This window comes from Podarcis gaigeae, assembly GCF_964106915.1.
Source record: "Podarcis gaigeae genome assembly, chromosome: 6".
NCBI classification, from domain to species: domain Eukaryota; kingdom Metazoa; phylum Chordata; class Lepidosauria; order Squamata; family Lacertidae; genus Podarcis; species Podarcis gaigeae.
The window spans coordinates 9373477-9393768 of record NC_139682.1 but is presented as its reverse complement, the minus strand read 5'-3'; the positions used below and the strand labels follow the sequence as shown (position 1 = coordinate 9393768).

The window sequence follows — 20292 nt, the reverse complement described above, 5'->3', positions numbered from 1 at the left end:
CACTGGCTCCCGGCGGAGTACCGGATCAGGTTTTAGGTGCTGGTTTTAACCTTTAAAGCCCTATATGGCCTAGGACCCTCGTACCTACGGGACCGCCTCTCCTGGTATGTCCCACGGAGGACCTTACGGTCTTCAAATAAAAACAACTTGGAGATCCCGGGCCACAGGGAGGTTAGGCTTGCCTCAAGCAGAGCTAGGGCTTTTTGGCCGTGGCCCCGATCTGGTGGAACACTCTGTCAAAAGAGACTAGGGCCCTGTGGGACTTGACATCTTTCCACAGGGCCTGCAAGACGGAGCTGTTCCACCAGGCCTTTGGCCAATGTGCAGTCTGACCCCCCTCCTTCAGTAATCCTCAGAGAACTCTAGCCCAATGGTTGCCATTAATTTGATTTTGAATTGATTTTAGAATAATTGATTTTAGAATGCATTTCAATTAATTGATTGTGATTTTATGTAAACTGTGTTACTTTTATTGTTGTTAGCCACTCTGAGCCTGGCTTCGGCTGGGGAGGGCGGGATATAAATAAAAAAATTATTATTATTATTATTATTATTATTAATTATAAAACATCAAACTTAAAAAACTTCCCGATAGAGGGCTGCCTTCAGATGTCTTCTGAAAGCTGTATAGTTATTTATATCCTCAACATCCAATGGGAGGGCATTCCACGGGGTGGGCACCACTACCGAGAAGGCCCTGTGATTGTAAGAAGCTGGAGGCAGAAGATGAAAGGGGACAGTTGTCACCATGGCCTATGTGAGTGCTTCTGAAAGCAAGACACTCCTGCAACAAGATGTTTTCTCTTCATTTTTGCCTCCATTTGGTGGTATACTGCTTCTAAACATGGATGAGCCATTTACCTTTCGTAGCTAAGAACCATTGATACGGATCTGGTTCTCCAAAAATCTGCTCAAGTTCCTCAGGAAGAAACAAACAAACCCATGGCACTGACACAGCAAAGTGTTCATTCTCTGAAGTGCCTGTACCTGGATGTGAGGTACCAACAGGTGGCATAGATGGTTCACTGAATGTATGCCCATCCTTTCACACCCCCACTGCATCATGGATTGTGTAGTCTTTAGGGCTATGTGCATTTTTTCTGCGTGCAAAAATTAAGATGGTAGTAGCAGCTAAGGGCAGAAATATCAAGGATTCGTGGGGGGGGGAATAAAAAGTCTTGGAAATGTAGAGATGCCAATCATATGTCATGCTTGTTAATGTAAGAACAGATAGTAAGTTGATTCCTTGAAATGTCAAGCAGAATTTCTAATGGCTGCCAGAACTTTTGGATCAGGATTTAGAAATTATGGAAATTTAATATTTGTCCTGATCCAGACTTGTCATGGAACTCTACAGGAAGGAACTGGGATGAATTGGCAGAGATCTGAATGCTTGTTTGTGGCCTCTGATATTCTTAAATAACTTCTCTGCAATTAGACTCTATATCTACCTATTGGTATATAAAATTAGTTGCCATGACTCAGAAAATAAATAACCAATTAGTAACCTATTTATGGTAATGTTGTAATATTCAATGCAATCACACTGCTGTTAAAAATTGAGACATGCAATTAGATGTATCTGAGATAAACGTGGAGGTGCAAAGAGGGAGAGAGATATGGTCTCCCTGGATACAGTTCTGCGGACAGTTCCATGCAAGTCTCATTTATATCCTCAATATAAAGGCTCCAAGTAGATATTTGCCTACTTGGCCCCTAGCCTTGATCTGTGGCAGCAGGGATGCAAAGCCCAGAAAGCCAAAACAAAAACTGCAGCCTCATTCTTCTATTTTAGGCTAAACAATTATTAGAATAATAATAATAATTTATTATTTATATCCCGCCCATCTGGCTGGGTTTCCCCTGCCACTCTGGGCAGCTTCCAACAAAATATTAAAATACAGTAATGCATCAAATATTAAAAGCTTCCCTAAACAGGGCTTCCTTCAAATGTCTTCTAAATGTCTGGTAATTGTTGTTCTCTATGACATCTGGTGGGAGGGCGTTCCACAGGGCAGGCGCCACTACCAAGAAGGCCCTCTGTCTGGTTCCCTGTAACTTAACTTTTCGCAGTGAGGAAACCACCAGAATGCCCTTGGTGCTGGACCTCAGTGTCCAGGTAGAACGATGGGGGTGGAGACGCTCCTTCAGATATACTGGACCGAGGCTGTTTAGGGCTTTAAAGGTCAGCACTACCACTTTGAATTGTGCTTGGAAACGTACTGCGAGCCAATGTAGGTCTTTCAAGACCGGTGTTATGTGGTCTCGGCGGCCGCTCCCAGTCACTAGTCTAGCTACTGCATTCTGGATTAGTTGTAGTTTCCAGGTCACCTTCAAAGGTAGTCCCACGTAGAGTGCATTGCAGTAGTCCAAGCAAGAGATAACCAGAGCATGCACCACTCTGGAGTCCACGGGCAGATAGGGACTTGAATCATAGTATCAGAGAATCAGAGTTAGAAGGGACCCCAAGGGCCATCTAGTCCAACCCCCTGAAGTGCAGGAATCCTACCCACAGCAAACCACCAAATTTCTGGTCAGCAGACAGAAGCACTGACCCATTGCGCTACACCACACAGACAAAATTAAGTTCTTCACATAGTATATTATTAAACTACGGAATTTGCTCCCACCAGAGGCACTGATGGCCACCAACTTGGATGGCTTTAAAAGAGGTACATGCATGGCTACAAAGGAACCACCAGGATCCACTCTGATCCACATCATTTTTTACTGTGGTCCCAAGCCCACCACTGTATCAAGTTTGACCCATTGCAGGGGAGTGGGCCCAACAAATTACCCTCAAGGAAATGCAAATTCCCCACCCTTCCTCTACTGAATCATTATTCCCCCTTCCATCTGCATTCCTTTCTTTGCAGCAAAGTCCCCCTTCATGCATAAGAGCCCTCCAGTGTGGAAAGCTGAAAATCATTCCTATCTTTTTCATGCAGAACTTGTGTTGTTGCAATGATTGCAAACAGTTAGGTGAGCCAGATTTTGCTCCTGGTTGTGGGATACTGATTTAACATAGCACGGGGTGCAAATCATCAACTTGCCTTGCAATGCAACGAAAATGCAGACCGCACCGACTACAGAGACTAATCGGTATTTTTGTCCATTGCAGGAGCTGTTGTGATTGCCTTTGTTGTCTGCTGGCTTCCGTATCATGTACGGCGACTTATGTATTGCTATGTGCCAGAAAATCAGTGGTCAGAGTGAGTAACCTAATTCTGTGCATTAACTGCAGTATGTTTCAATGCAAATCACAGTGGCCAACAGCCTTGCTTCCCCTACCCAATCAGGTGACTCCTGGCCTCTTAGAAGAGGACAGCTACTCTCAGGGGAAAGCTGCCATCCTGCTGGAAGTATTGACTGGATAATGGCTCAGTCTTCCTTTACCCTTTTCCCTCATCCTTCAAGGGAAGAAGTTCTGGTGATCCAGATCCCTCTGATTGCATCTCCAGCCAATGACCCTGAGCCAAGTTCATAGAACTAGGAGGTTTCATAGCCCCTAAATCCATAAGGTCAAGAACTTCCTAAAGGAAGTCCAGGTTGCTAGACCCTGAAGCTGACACTGGAAGTTTGAGCAAGAGGTGTGAATGTGCTTATCCACCATCTCAGCTTTTTGCTCTCCTAGGGTTCCTTCTCCATTGAAGGAGACAGAAGGGACAACCTCAGGCCCAGTGCATGACTCCAAGCCAAATCTTTGTCCCTTGAAATTCCAGCCAAGTAATGTGTACACATATGCATGTACTAGAGCAAAAAATGCATATATATGTTGGGATACTGCCAGGGAGACAAAGGCCATCATGCCTCCACGTCGATTCCGGACGATCCATCAATCTCCCGTAGATACGCAGTATCAGTCAATTAGCGACACAAGCCTCAGAAACAGCTGTCCATATTCCAAGGACTGGTGCACGCCCTTTTGCAGAGTTTGCACAACGAAAGATGCACTCAGGAGAGCATATTTACAACTTTATTCAGCGTTGGTCAGAACAAAGGAAAAAACATGACTGCCTGCCTGCGTGTCGAGGCACAGAGAGAAAAACAACAGCTATATACAAAAGAGAAACTTCCTGTGAGCAGGAAATACATAGGCTGTGACTCACAACAGCCTGTCCCCTTTTTAAGGTGGAACGGAACTATCCTAACATATATTAGCAAAAATAACAGGCAAGAAAGCATTATATTTGGGGGGAATGCTTTGAAAAAAATTGTACTTTAGCAAAATTGAATAGAGTATGTTTAGAGAAATGTGCTCTAAAATGATGATGAATTATTACAATGACTTGTTACACAACTCAGCCATCTGGTTTTTTCCTTGCTCATTTGCCCCTCCTTTTCTTCTCTCCCCTTAGCTTCCTTTTTGACTTCTACCACTACTTCTACATGCTGACAAACATCCTCTTCTATGTCAGTTCAGCCATCAACCCAGTCTTGTACAACCTGGTCTCTGCCAACTTCCGCCAAATCTTCCTCTCCACGCTCATGTTTGTGTGCCTGCCATGGAGGAAGAAGAAGAAGAGGACCAAGTTCAACCGGAAGTCCAACAGCATCTCCAGCAACCATACCTTCTCCAGCCAAGTCACCAGAGAAACCACATATTGAGACTTGGGCATTGTCAAGGAAGGAATGAACAAGCGTCTTGATTCAAGGCAGAATCAGAGCTTGAGAAGAGGGCTGTACTGCTTTCATACATGACCTCCAAATTCACCATAGCATGAATGTGTTTAGCTGGTTGTCATACATGGGAATGAGTAGACCTCTGTTCTACAGATTAACTTTGGGGTTATGTTAATGCATCGGCCTCTGCCTTTTGTGAGTAACGTCTCCATGTTGTGTAATTTTGATCCAGCATAGAAGTTGCCTGTGACGTCATCCAGGAAGCATAAACATTTATGGAGTCAGTGTTGGCCAAGCTTGAATGCTTCTTGTACTGCTGTTCATCCATTTCTCAGTTAGAAGTGCCACAGGGGTGTTGGAAAAGACCCACCTCTCCTGGTGATTTTAAGCTGGTATAGAAGCTGGGTAGGTATTGTGGTTGGGGTTTGGTTGGGGTTTTAGTGAATGGGGGTTGTTGCTTTTAGGGTGGGAGAAGGGAAACCTATCCAACGGGTCTTTAAAGAAAGAGGAATGTAAATTGTTCAATAAAGAAGGGCATGCAATACTCAGGGAATGAGGTTATTCTTGTACTTTTGGGTTTGGGGATGAATTCAGGTTCTGCAATGAGTGTTTGGGGGAACCAGTGTGGCTCCCTTTCATTTGATAAGGGGAGGGTGGGGTGCCTTGGAAAATCCATGGTGCCATCTTGGGTTACGTTTTCAATAATATTTCAATATTTTGGCCTAGGAAACCACTGTTGTTATTATTTGTGTATGTGCCTGTCATAGCAGGACCACGTTCCTTGATCAAAGCCACCAGGCAATGATACCATTGTACAGTAATGATGCTGGAAAAGGCAAGGGTGCCTGGAAAAATATACTATACCTGCTAGGAGAGAAAGGGGAAAGTTGTTGCATCCTTCATATAGCGCTGGAATTCACTTGAGGCAGAGGGGACACATCCAGCTTTGATTACTGGTCAAGTTCAATTACTTTGTCTACAACTGTGTAACACTTGTGTCATGCCAATCATATGCAAGGTGCCATGCAGATCAAGGGGTTGCTCAGAGCACTTGCAATCTTCAGTAGATAATGAAGAAGAGTTGAGGGAAGAAATTAGGAAATTGTAAGTAGCAGGTATGGCAGTAGCAGCTAAATGGCAGTGGAAAACTGAGTCTGGGTAAGGTATTAAAAAGAGGGTACTCTCCATTTTTTCTTCACCAACACCTCTGTATAGTAAGTTGGGTTGAGACATGGTGGCCAGCCAACAATATGGAATAAAAAATACCTCTTGTATGCTAACAATTTAAGGGAGTGGAGGGGAAAAGACAGGGAGTTACAGAACAGCTACTGATGGTTTGAGAAAATAAGGATGGTTAAAATCAGAGTTATGAAATGAACAATAGCAAAGAACGCAGAGACTTTAATCAAGGCAAAATCTCAAGACATCTGGAACATGGGGAGTCCGCTTTTGAATTATTATTTTTTGTAATTGTAATATATAATTGGTGGTATTATTATTGTAATTTGGAATGATTTGATTGGATTTGTTGTTAATTGGAGGATTTCATTGAAAATGAATAAAAATTATTTATAGAAAAAAGAGAGACATGGTGACCAGCCTAAGCTCAGCCTTCCCCAAACCTGATGTCCTCCCGATGGTTTGGATTCCAGCTACCATCAGCCCCAACCAATGTGACATCTTTGCAGCTTCATGGTTGCAAAGTTACCCTCCCTCAACTGTATACCTAAAGAGATGGAGGGGAAACTCTTCTCTTTCTACAGGTATGGGAAATATGTTGCTGGAGCTATCAGTCCCAGCCAATACAATGTATGGTCAGAGATGATGAAAGCTATCATCCAACATCTGAAGAGCACCAGGTTGGGGGAAGCTGTCCTAAGGTCACCCACTGAGCATCATGGCTGAGATGAACCTAATCTCCCTAGTTCTAAGTCCAGCCCCTATCCACTACACCATACTGAGACTGATATCAATATGGCGATTTCCTAAAGGCAGATTCAACTCTTCAGCATGCAGGACATAGGTTTGCCTTGCATTGCTTCTCTGTTTCCCAGGATTTCCTCCCCTCCCAAATAGTTCCTTGGCAGGGCAGCTAGTGATCAGTGGTATAACAGCAAGTGTAGCTGGAGAATGAGAAAGACATCTGTTCTCCTCAGCCTCCATTCTAAACATCACAGCATTTGGTGATGTGCTGCCTGAGCAACTAAGCATGAAGGCAAAACTCAATGGCTGAATCTCTGCTAGGAAAAACTGTAGCATATTTGGGGAGATCCATATCTGATAATCCAGTTCTTTCCAAATCCAAAGTCTGCTCGACTGGGCCTGATTTAACTGTTACTAGACTGTACCATGCTGGGGAACTTGAAAACTCCCTCATTATTTGGGGGTATGTTAGTGCTAGGCTTTGGTGTATATATTTTGCAGCAAAGTGCAGAATTATATCGTCTGGTATGACTGCTGGTGAAATAATAAAGAAACTTAAGGTTTATTAACCCTGGCAAACAAATCCATCCTGGGTAGAGACTTAGATGTGGCCATCATGACGTATGGTTGCCATCCAGAATTTCCTGGGCATGTCTGGGATTCAAACGGTGAAATTAGTGTCTGGCAAAATGTCCAGGTTTTTGCCCACAGAACCAGGAGCTCAACAACCTTTCTTTAAATATGGCAACCCTCTCATGAGGTTAATGAATACTGACTGGAGGAGCCTGAGAAAAACTATCTAGAAGTAGTTACTTACAAAAGAATCAGGGAAGAATAGATTGCCTGTAAGCCACCCCCAGTTCTGACATCTTATTGCTTGTTGCTTTACTCTCAATTGATAATAGGATTTAAGGACAACTAATTTTGACTTCTGAACTCACCACAACAGGGACACAGTAGCTGATATGACTTTCCCTTTAGATCAAAATAAATTGCAAGTAAATAAGCCAAAAGAAAGAAAAGCAAAAACACACATATGCACGCGTGTGTATACTTAAGTCTGTGCTTGTGTACTTTTGGCATGTAACAAAATGCCTGGAGGCAGACATTTTGGTTAAAATTCATTATTTTGGGGTGAATGATAAAGAGCAGGGGGCTGGACCAGATGACCTTCAAGCTTCCTTGCAACTCTAAAATTCTGTGATTTTGTAACATTGCAAAATATGGAACAATGTATGAACCAAGTTGCATCACGTGTAAGCATTGTACCAAATTCAATAAATCTATATCAAGTTACATAAACCATAAAGAGTTCTGCAAAAACTCTAGGAATAACTAAGGGGATGGGCAGATTTATTTCAGGAAAGAAATGAAAGCAGTAACTGCATTTTCCCTATGACATCCTAGATTCTGACTTTGATTCATTTCTAGATCCTTTGGCAGGGAACTTTTAAAGAGCCCAAGGACAACATGTATATAATGTTATATACATGAATAAATGTTCACTTTGCTGTATGTCAGTGTGATGATCCATTTCCGTTATTATTTAAATCTGATTTTTTAAATAATAATTTGACAAAACAGCTTGAATAATCTGCATGCATCTGTTTTGAAAGTCCTGAAAATGTAGCACATTACAACTCCAAACCAGCTAGCGACATTTTACAGATTTTTCTTCTTACGCAGGGAGGGAAGACATAAAAGGAATGAGACATACTGGATTTGGCACTGGATTGGCCTCATCTGGTATGCATAATCTCTTGAGGGATGATCAAAGGACTGCCGCATTTGATGCGTGAGGAGAGGTCAGAGAGAAGCAAGGAGCCTTTGCTTCAGCCAGTGGCCTGCAAAACCATTACCTGGAGCACCTCAAAAGCTTATTGGGGGTATCTTGGTGAGGACTTTTACTAAAAGATAGCTTCTTCACTACCAGTCTTCTCCTGTAATTCTTAACTGCAAGGACAGACCTGAGAGGACCTTGCATGAACTTGTGTTCCATGGAACATATCCCAGAATCCCTTGCAACAAGCTGGTATCCCATAGCAAAGATGAGACAATTCTGACAAAAGATAACCCAGGAACTGGGAAGTTTTAAAACTGTTTATGTAGAGCAGGGCTGGCTTACGTCAATGGTGGTAGAGGAGAAAATGGCGCCTCTCCCTTTTGACTAGACCAGAAGTTGCATCTTACCTCAACACTGGTGATAGGCTAAATGCTCCACCACACACAGGGCCCACAAGGCGGTGGGGTGACTCCCCCAGCAATGTCCACTCTCCATCCCTCAGCAGCTGCCACCTGAGGTAGCTCCCTCACTCTGCATAAAGAAAGATTGCTCAATGGTAGTAGTAGTAGTAGTAGTAGAAGAAGAAGAAGAAGAAGAAGAAGAAGAAGAAGAAGAAGAAGAAGAGTTTGGATTTGATATCCCACTATCACTACCCTAAGGAGTCTCAAAGCGGCTAACAATCTCCTTTCCCTTCCTCCCCCACAACAAACACTCTGTGAGGCGAGTGGGGCTGAGAGACTTCAGAGAAGTGTGACTGGCCCAAGGTCACCCAGCAGCTGCATGTGGAGGAGTGGGGACGCGAACCCAGTTCACCAGATTACGAGTCTACCACTCTTAACCACTAAACCACACAGACTTTTCAGAAAAGTGCATGCACAGCTTGCTTTTCAGAAAGTGCATGCACAGCTAAATGGATTGCTGAATGGGAAATGTGGGAAAATCCTATTTTCTTCAGGTTTCATGGGTGGTGGTTTAATATCGAGGAAACTTACATTTGCACAGAGTTGCGCTAGATCAGTTACCAACCTGTGGGATGAGCTGGATTCAAGTGGTCTGTGGTCTGTTGGATTTGTGGTTGAAGATGGGAGACATCCCATCCACACTGGCGGAGGAAGAGGAGTGGGGGGGAGCGCACTGCCCCTGGCAGCGCGATCCTGGTGGGGTGCCATCGTGACTGCTCCCCCACCCGTGCTGAGCGCCCCACCCCCACAGGCGGCACACCCCGCCCCCAGGATCAGTGCCACGCCCCTGTGGGCGGTGCCCCCAGGACACGTGCCACACCCCCAGGATGCACACCAGCCCTGCCCCCACCTGCTCTCCACCCCTCGGTGCTGGAGCATGAGGCTCCGCCACTGCCCATCCATCGGACGAAATAGTCATCTTGATTTTCAACTGTATTTTTATTCCTTATTTTGTTTCTCATATTGCATTTTATTGCATTGCCATTTGAATCAAAATTGTAATACCAAAAAAAATGCAACATGTAAGAAACACAGAAACCCACATCTAGCACCACATGTCACAACTGCAGGAAAATCATTGAGCAGTCTGCCAAGACCTTCAGCAATTTTCAAGCCGGGCGTGCAGTTTTGAGACCATTGGGTTAAATGAACCCTGCGATCGTTTCTGTTGAGACGCTTCTAAGACATTTGCCTTTTATAAGGTTTTTAAAAAGATAGCAGATTCAGGGAAACAAAGCTACAGCAGATGGATGACAGCTATTAAAAGGGTCCGCCATATGACTTCTTGAAAATGTACTTTTCAAACTGCTTTATATGGAGAGCACTATACATTTGACAAAGTGTGCAATCAGACTCCAAAATGAATTGTGCTTCTGATCAATTTATCCAGAACAGGAGGCTGCTGCTTCTTCTTCTTCTTCTTCTTCTTCTTCTTCTTCTTCTTCTTCTTCTTCTTCTTCTTCTTCTTCTTCTCCTTCCTGAGCTCCATCCTGCCTCCGTGCATGTGATGCTCTGCCGATCTTTGCCTTTTGTACAGCAAGCAAGGTTTCGCTTCAGTAACTCCAGTCTTAAAGAAGCCAACGCAATGGAAGGGCAGATGGGAGGCCTAAGGGAGACACATGGTGTAAACAGGAAAAGTAAACAGATGCCTTCATTGGTTATGTCAAACTGTCTTTTTCCGAACATAGGGCAATCACATTGCTAGCTCACAATACCGCCGCTCGCTTTGATCAAATTGCCCTCTTTATACAGGGCAACAGATCTCTCTCTCTCTCTCTCTCTCTCTCTCTCTCTCTCTCTCTCTCTCTCTCTCTTTTGACCATCATGAAAATTGCATGGCATGGCAAAAGCTGTTCAGGCAAGTTATATTTTCTTGATCATGGTATGGAGCGCAGTGACACTGCTGCAAGCTGAAAAGCAAAAGGAGAAGCCAATATGTGTAAAGGGATGTTTCACACTGCTGCAACCAAACCATTTCTGCCATGGTATGTCCATATTCTGTTTCAGGCTAGGGTTGACAGGAAGCAGAGGCGCCATCCTTCAAGGGAGAATGGGGGCCAACATTGCACATGATGTCAGGATATCGGGAGACATCAGGACATCAAACACAGAAGCAGCATGGCTTCAATGGCCGGCGCTGCCACCTTCTGCTGCCGCCACTGGTCAGGGTCTGTTTCCCCACTCCTTCCCCTCTGTGGGAGGAGGAGGAGGAGGAGGAGGAGCTAGCCACTGAAGTCACGTCATTCTTGGCTCCGTGGTTGGCCTCATCCATCCAGACAATACAGGCAAAACAACAAAACCAAGAAGCTAAAAACAGAATAGAACACAACTCCACATATTATGTACTATCTAAAACTCCTGGGCAAATAGGAAGAACTTCACCTGTGGTTGAAAACCTAGTAACGCCAGTGCTAAGCAAGCCTCCTTAGGGTGAGCATTCAAGTATTGGGGTGCCACCACAGAAAAGGCCCTCTCCTTTATAAATCATGTCTCCACTTACAAAGGTGCTTAAAGCAGGACCTCTCCAGAAGAAAGAAGGTCCAAAGCTCTGTGGCCGCCTCTAATATGTCTTTTTTTGTGGTTTTGCATTCAGTTTCAGAGTATGGGGTGCCACAAGCTTCTCACCATAGGGACAATAGGTGCGGGGGCATCTTGAAGGTATCCAGAAACCACGGGGCTGTGAGTTTCTGGAATGAGGGGCTTCTGACAGGCACTTTGTAGGGAAATTTGAAAGCAAAGACCTGCCAGTTTATACCATGGGTTGCTTCTACACGTAGGTTGTTTAGCCCTGCCAAGCAATTGCTTTTAATCAGCCTGAAGTGTAATTTAAATGGTTTCACATTCCACCTCGCCAAAATCCTTCTCTAATCCAGAGGCACATCCCATGAAGCAAAAGTCTCCTGTAGTGTTAATTAGCAGCTTCCTCCTTGCAGCTTTTGCTCTTACTGATAACGAGTCTCTTAACTGTCCTTTGAGTAGTCTCTGAATTGCCCTCTAATACAATTTCCTGTACCCACAATTTAATAATCGGCTGAAATTACTGGCTTTTGTTATTGGTTGTTTTACTTTTTTAATTGCAAAATAATGATCTCCCACTACAAAGGAAAGAAGAGAAATAATAATGAGAGGAAACAAATAATTAAAGCCTTCTCTTCCCAGAAAGACGCGGGTGGTGTTGTGGGTTAAACCACAGAGCCTAGGACTTGCCGATCAGAAGGTCGGCGGTTTGAATCCCTGGAACGGGGTGAGCTCCCATTGCTCGGTCCCTGCTCCTGCCAACCTAGCAGTTCAAAAGCACCTCAGAGTGCAAGTAGATAAATAGGTACCGCTCCGGCGGGAAGGTAAACGGCGTTTCTGTGCTCTGCTCTGGTTCGCTAGAAGCAGCTTAGTCATGCTGGCCACATGACCCGGAAGCTGTACGCCGGCTCCCTCAGCCAATAAAGTGAGATGGCCACCGCAACCCCAGAGTCGGTCACAACTGGACCTAATGGTCAGGGGTCTCTTTACCTTTACCTTCCCAGAAAGAAGAACTGAATTTCAAGGGCAAGTGAGGCTATTTGAGAACAACCAAGAGGCTATTCATGAGTAATGCTGCTATTGCACCTGACAAAGACCAACCCAAGTGAAAGAACCTGCAAGGAGGAAGCTTTTAATTAAAGATGCAGTAACCCGAAAGAAATTTAATAACTTTTTGTTAGTCCACAATGGACAATCTGCAGTTATATATTAAACGTTATTTTAAAACAAAAAAAAAACCCACAGATCTGGTGTAAACTTTGGTTAATGCAGAAAGAACCATAAAGCAACAGGCTTACTGAACAAACGATGGCAATTCCAACCAAGATGGTGAGTATGGAAACATCCCCCCTTTTTTTACAACATTTTGCCCTTATACTGGCAAATTCATATATTTGTTCAATGTAACTATTCTACACATGTCATTGTTGTGGCAGAAATACAAAAGTGCACAATTTAAAGAAAACCCCACAGAAGTCCTTATGTTACTATTTTTTAAAAAAATAAGCAATTGGCATGACAAGTGCTCCAATCTACCTGTTAATAGTTCATGTGTCAAAGGGAACAATACTCTCAAAATGTATCAACATCATATTTGTATATTGGATATTTTTAGATCCAAGTGTAAAGCTATTTCTTGATATTAGCCTTTGTACTATATGGTACTACTTTGTCATGCATTGATCTTCAGAAATAAAGCAGCCTTGGGTTTTATTTTGTTGGCGGATTGTATTCCTGCAGCTTAATTATATCTTTTACATTCTGGGCTGATTCGTCTCCACACAAACACGCGTGCCACTAATAGCGTTAGTAAAGAATACAGAACAAACAAGAGCAAGGAGATACATTACTCCATCATCCCTTCTCCAAAACACTGTGATTGGAGACTCCTGGGAAAACTATTCCCTCTGATTAGAAGCTAGACCTGTCCATCACGAAAAGAGCTTTCCGTCCATCCTACTGTGGCGTTTTTCTTATATGGCAAACAAGAATTCATTTTTGGAAGACGTGCCTTATGGGGTGTTTCTTCAATATCCAAATCTCCAAAACATCCAGAATCCCGTTAGAGGTCCATGCTTTGGTTCAGAAGGCTTCAGAAAAATCCTGTCCCTGTTTAGACAGGCCCAAAATATGTCTGAAATGACCAGCTTCAGCTTGGAATTTGCCCAAATCTGATGCACATCTTTAATTTCATGATCACACTGCCTCTATACCAAGTACAAAAGATAATTTTTAAATCAGGCCCAAGTGGTTTTAACCCTGACAATTTGTCAAACATAAACATATTTATTAACTATTAACCTGGGTTATTTTCTTTCTGATGTAGATGGATGGACAGGCAGATTTGCTACTTGGATAAAAATAAATCCTTTGCCACTATGAAGCTTTCAGTGCTAGACGAATTAACTTTCCAAATCCCAGTCACTGAGCAGCGGAGAGAGAGGACAGGGGAAATCTGTAGATGATTTATCATCTGGTGGAGGTGAACTTGTTTTTGCAATGGCAAGAATTATTAACAAATGTAATAATTTATTAGGCGAATCCATTTTTCCTACTGTTCCACCAGATCTATTCAGCTGTAAATGTTCAGAATAGGTAGGAAGATCTGCGCCATGAGCTCTGCAAATGGTTTTCTTTAAAATAGCAATCCAAGAACAAAACTTTTCTGTTCCATGAGCAAAAATAACATAAATTGAATTTTTGCTCTTATATGTCTAGGCTAGCTCATTGTCCGATCAGAGAAAAGCAGGTTGTTCTGTGATTATTTTAAAATGACAATTCAGAGAAAATTGAAACATGTCCAGTACTTGACTATCAATACTAAACTTAATTATATCTTTTTTGATTCAAATAACATACTGGATAGGTCTGCCCCAACATTATCATGCAATCATGTCGCAATTATAGATATTCCCAGTTCTATTACAAGCTGATGTAATAGATACTCATTCCTCAGAGCACTATCTGAACTTACAGTAGCTGGAAGAGATTATACATAACTGGATAAAGAGAATAAAACACTCTCATCTGAAAGCTGTATGGAAAGAATTTTCCACTAAATTGCAAGAAATGGTAATAGGGTTTTAAAAATTTTGTCTTATTATTTATTTATTAAGTACTTTTATTACCAGCCCCAGGACAGGCTACATCACAATAAAGCAGTAAAATACAAAATACAGATGTTAAAGGGTTAAAACAACAATCAACAAACAATATCATTTGTAGGAAATGAACAACAATTGCACATTCCCAAAAGCCTAGCTGAAACATTTGCATGTTTTCTGAAAATCCCCAAAGCTGGGACTAGGTGCACATGAATTCCAAAATTTGGGGGCCACCACCGGGAAGGACCTGCATGCCATCACTCCCCAGTCCTACAAGGGCAGCAACATCACCAGCAAGGCCTCTCCTGCTGATCTTAAATCCCAGACTAGTCTATAAAAGATCAGGTGCTCTTTCAGGTATTTGTGACTCAGCTGAATCCAGTGCAGGGGTCTAGCTTGTTGCTTCCTGCTTTCCGATATCTCTAGTTTTCTCTCGTTTCAGGGGTTTTGCAAGAAGTGGGGCTGTCCATGATGTTGTCTGTTAAACAATGAAGAGCCCTGGATAGTTATTTGTCAGAAGCACAGCAGCAGAGGGTTGTTGTTTTTTAAGCTTTGTTGAAGTTTTTTTTTAAAAAAATAATAATAATAATCCAGCCTTGCTTTACTTTAAGAACCACAATAATAGCCGACGGGGAGGACCAGAACTCTCCAGAACCCCATGCAGTATTCTAGACAGCTTCACATGATATCGCCTCACCGGTGAGGCCTATTAGAGCAGGCATAGGCAACTCAGCCCTCCAGATGTGTTGGGACTACAACTCCCATCATCCCTGACCACTGGTCCTGTTAGCTAGGGATGATGGGAGTTGTAGCCCCAAAACATCTGGAGGGCCGAGTTTGCCTAATCCTGTATTAGAGGATACAAAAAGCACCAGAAAACAGAGGCCTGTGTGGGACTGCAGCATTTTAAAAAATGTGCGAGAAATACAGTGGTGCCCCACAAGACGAATGCCTCACAAGACGGAGAACTCGCTAGATGAAAGAGTTTTCCGTTTTGGAGGTGCTTCACAAAACGAATATCCTATGGGCTTGCTTCGCAAGACGAAAATGTCTTGCGAGTTCCTGCGGGGTTTTTTTCCTCCCCCCCCCCTTTTTCTAAGCCGCTAAGCCGCTTATCTGCTTATCCGATAAGCCGATAAGCCGCTAAAAGCCACTAAAAGCCGCTAATAGCGCTAACAGCGCTAATGCGCTAAGCCGTCAATGGGCTTGCTTCGCAAGACAAAAAAACCGCTAGACGAAGAGACTCGAGGAACAGATTCTTTTCGTCTTGCGAGGCACCACTGTAATACAAACCACTTTGCCACCTCTGGCTCATTTTAAGGTAAGAAAGAGCAAGAGGCAAACTCCTGCTCCCTCCTACACAGAGACAGGATCCATTTGTCTGCAGTTTGGAAAGCATAGTCAACTCTGGAGTGAAGTGGCATTTCGTGCCTGCAAATTTCATCCACTTTGGCCATAAAGGACAAAGTTTTAGCCATTTCTGGATTCCCCATTACAGTGAATGAGGACCACTAAGCAGATCAAAGCAAACAGAGCACAGAATGACTCAAACAGATCAGCTTTTTAATAATATTTTTTTTAAAAAAAGGCACAGATATGAATCCTGGGGTCTGTGCACACTCCTGATAAATGCATATTAGATACTTAAATTTTATCTTGCCGTTGTATGACATGTGAAATTTGTGTGCATAAAAGTGTAATAGCGATTGATGTTATTTACATTAGAATCAATCATTTTGGAATTTTATTGCAGTTATGTTGTGCATTTCCTTGCTTATGATTTCTTCCTGTCTCTCGTAGTATCTTAGCAACCGGCGACAGAAAATGTGGGGAGCGCTTGCATTTGGCATTCTGCATCTGTTTGTTTTTTGTTATTTTCTGGTGGTCTTCCCCCACTCTTTCTGTTATGCAAAATAGGCAAACTGCTAATACCAATTTATTGCAATTTTGAAATTGCAACCAATGCTCCATAAAAGCAAGAATAACTGTGTGACTTGTACAGATCTTGCGACTTCACAAAATGAGAGATAAATGAATGGGCTCTGGCTAGGCATATGGGAGAAATTTGATTCAGTTTGCATTTACAGGTGAACCCACTTAATTGGTAATATCTGAAACAGTACAGTGTTGTATGCTAAGGGCATTGAGAGTTGTTAGGAGACCCCTATCCCCTTCACAAAAGGGATTTGGGTGGTGCTGTGGGTTAAACCACAGAGCTAGGACTTGCTGATCAAAAGGTTGGCGGTTTGAATCCCCGCGACGGGGTGAGCTCCCGTTGCTCGGTCCCTGCTCCTGCCAACGTAGCAGTTCGAAAGCACATTAAAGTGCAAGTAGATAAATAGGTACCACTCTCCAGCGGGAAGGTAAACGGCGTTTCCGTGTGCTGCTCTGGTTCGCCAGAAGCGGCTTAGTCATGATGGCCACATGACCCGGAAGCTGTAAGCCAGCTCCCTCGACCAGTAAAGCGAGATGAGCGCCGCAACCCCAGAGTCGGTCATGACTGGACCTAATGGTCAGGGGTCACTTTACCTTTACCTTTATCCCCTTCACAGAGCTACCATTTCCAGAGTTATCTATGAAGAGGGGTTGAACTACAGTGGACCCTCTGGATACGAATTTAATTTGTTCTGGGGGGTCTATGCGCACCCCAAAAAATGTAACTAGAGGTGCCACTTCTGCGCATGTGCGTGGTGCACAGAGTGCTTCTGCGCATGCGCACGCACTGAAACCTGGAATTATACACTTCTGGGTTTGCTGCATTCATAACCTGAATGTTACATAACCAGAGCGGTACGTAACTGGAGGGTCCACTGTACTCTGGGAATTATAGTCCTGGGGAGGGAATAGGGGCCTCCTAACAAGTCAGTATAGGGCAGATTCTTATATTCCTATGTACCGTATTTTTCTGTGTATAACATGCCTCCATGTAGAAGATGGAGTCTTTCCAGGGGCTCCAAATTGAGAAAATGGGGGTAGATTGCCCAGAGTTGTTGAGCTTTGGGGGGGTTGCCAAAAATCAATCACCAGCAGGTCCACAACAGCCAATCGCATGCACATCAAGGAAGCCACCAATAGTCTGCATGCTCGCCGAAATCAAGCACCGATTGCCTGCCCAATTGTCGCAGCAGCCAATAGCCAGCAGACTTTGCTGCACCCACCGATCACACGCAAAAATGCCACTGACAATCTCCTGCCCGCGACAGCTACCAATTGCCCATCCCACCTCTCCACTATGTGTGTATAAGATGACCCCCAATTTTTAGCACAATTTTTTCATAAAATAACCTCATCTTATACACGGGGAAAATAAGGTAACTATGCTTGCCAAGCCTTTCCTTGTGAACAGAAGACAAAGCAATTCTGCCAGTCAGACAGCAAGGAACTTGGTAGTAGAGCACATGGAGATGAGTCCTGGGTTCAAATCCTGGGCATCTCCAGGTGGGACTGAGAAAGAATCTCTGTCTGTAACCCTGGAGAGCTATCCCTAGTCTGTCTGGACATTACTGGGCAGGATGGACCAATTGTCTTACTCAGCATAGGGCAGCTTCCTGAATTCCTAACAAGCTGGATTATGCCCACATTCTCATTTCAGTTAAGAAAAGCATATTCACAGTTTCCCTAAGAATTTGTCGTGCTTCTGGAGAAGATTGTCTTCATGAGACAAAGATGATTTGAGGTTTCATTTATGCACAAGGTTTTCACCTGATACCCTCTCCCCATGAGTCCCATTGAATTTGTGCTTGAATTGCAAATCAGGCTGCAATAGATTTATGGAGAGGGTTGCAGCAGTAAAGGCCATCGCTCAGCAGGAGACTAGGGGAATTTATTAGTACGGCAGTTCTTGGTTGCAAAGCACACACACACACACACACACACACACACACACACACACAGACAAAGCGTGAAGTGGGCAAAGCTCCTGGAGGGATATGCTGCTCAAAACGAAATTAAATTAAACCAAATGTTCCCTGGGTGCTTGCCAGAATTATCAGCATGAACTGGTGTGCAGTTACAGGCTGTCACTTAAAAAACACTGAGTCCAGTTGCAGAGGCTGGGTGAGCGGGAGCCGGAAAAATGGTTGGGTCCCACATACACCCAATGAAGTGGTAAGTACAGCTTTGTGAACCAATAGTTAGAGGATTCCACCCACTCTCTGCTATTGCTCGCTTGTTATTGTTGTTGTTGTTTAGTCGTTTAGTCATGTCCGACTCTTCGTGACCCCATGGACCAGAGCACGCCAGGCACTCCTGTCTTCCACTGCCTCCCGCAGTTTGGTCAAACTCATGCTGGTAGCTTCGAGAACACTGTCCAAGCATCTCGTCCTCTGTTCGGCCCCTTCTCCTTGTGCCCTCCATCTTTCCCAACATCAGGGTCTTTTCCAGGGAGTCTTCTCTTCTCATGAGGTGGCCAAAGTCTTGGAGCCTCAGCTTCAGGATCTGTCCTTCCAGTGAGCACTCAGGGCTGATTTCCTTAACAATGGATAGGTTTGATCTTCTTGCAGTCCATGGGACTCTCAAGAGTCTCCTCCAGCACCATAATTCAAAAGCATCAATTCTTCGGTGATCAGCCTTCTTTATGGTCCAGCTCTCGCTTGTTATAGCAAATTGGAAAACAGTGTATACTTATAACAATCCAATGCAGGTAAAAAAAATAAGCAAACACGCTCAGTCACAGTCCAAAGCAGTGTACATGCCACATATTTAAAGCACACTCCAAAAGAAAGATCCTGAGATGTGTAGTTTGGCATTGGTGCTGGAAATTGTAGCTGTTTAATGAGTAAACTAGGGACGCGAGTGGCGCTGTGGGTTAAACCACAGAGCCTAGGACTTGCTGATCAGAAGGTCGGTGGTTCAAATCCCCGTGATGGGGTGAGCTCCCGTTGCTCGGTCCCTGCTCCTGCCAACCTAGCAGTTTGAAAGCACGTCAAAGTGCAAGTAGATAAATAGGTACTGCTCCGGTGAGAAGGTAAAAGGTGTTTCCGTGCACTGCTCTGATTCTCCAGAAGCGGCTTAGTCATGCTGGCCACATGACCCCGGAAGCTGTACGCCGGCTCCCTCGGCCAATAAAGCGAGATGAGCGCCGCAACCCCAGAGTTGGCCACGACTGGACCTAATGGTCAGGGGTCCCTTTACCTTTAAGGAGTAAACTGTAGGTCCCAAAATTTCCTTCACTTTTTATTTTTCGGTTTTCACTTTTAACAACTTTGTGTAAAAGACAACATAGATGTAATCGTTGGTTTACACAGAGCGAATGTGAAGAACCGGGTATTGCTCCATCTTGAACTTTTAAGTCTCTCCAGGAAAGTTCTTGTGAAGCTGGTCCCAAGGTCCCAGTTTCACTAGTTCCAGTTAGCCATGAAAACTGTTGGGCTGAAAATTTGCAGTTTCCCCAATCCGCCTAGTGAAAGGTAAAAACAGTGCTTTTTTTTCTTTTAAAAAATGTTTAGGGGTACTCTCATTATGACTCAAGAATATCACCATTTTGTAGTTCAAATTGGGAAAAATAAATACAGTAAATGGACAAAAGTACATTCACAAAATGTTTAGGGGTATGCGTACCCCTGTGTCCCCCCAGAAAAAAGCACTGGATAAAAATCTCCCCCCCCCCCAAAAAAAAAAAAATACTTCCACTAGCTGCTTACAATTTCAAGGGTTTGCTTCCCAAATGCCCCTCTGAAGTTGAATGAAACTTCAAAAAGAAACAAAAGGGAATTTGCTCTAAATATGACCAGTTTTAAATGATCCAGTATAACAACCAATTCCAGTTTCCAGATCACCTTCAAAGGTTGTCCCACATAGAGTGCATTACCGTAATGAGGACTCACACTTTACATTGTCGGTGCCCTTTGCAGGATCGCGTATGGTGCTACTGTTCCCTGGC

The 20292-nt window shown here is 43.7% G+C and overlaps 1 protein-coding gene and 1 long non-coding RNA gene across 3 annotated transcripts in view; one reads left to right on the top strand and one right to left on the bottom strand.

Annotated features, from left to right (window-relative positions):
- NTSR1 (neurotensin receptor 1) overlaps positions 1-13009 on the top strand; it is a 127129-nt gene extending 114120 nt beyond the window's left edge. Inside the window, exons 3-5 of one of the 2 annotated variants that reach the window (XR_014565659.1) lie at positions 3122-3212; positions 4359-8292; positions 12553-13009. Coding sequence is in view for 1 of the 2 variants with exons in the window: in XM_083744561.1 (XP_083600687.1) it covers positions 3122-3212; positions 4359-4608 (341 nt within the window). In the remaining variant the exon portion in view is untranslated. Of the gene's footprint in view, positions 1-3121; positions 3213-4358; positions 8901-12552 lie in introns of those variants that run through there. The other variant, XM_083744561.1, reaches the window with a different exon arrangement.
- LOC310847229 lies at positions 9644-12554 on the bottom strand. The gene is made up of 3 exons (XR_014565695.1): positions 12304-12554; positions 10611-11941; positions 9644-10578 (listed from the first exon to the last, which is right to left on the bottom strand). It is a non-coding gene; the product is annotated as an uncharacterized lncRNA (long non-coding RNA).
- Positions 13010-20292: the final 7283 nt, after the last annotated feature.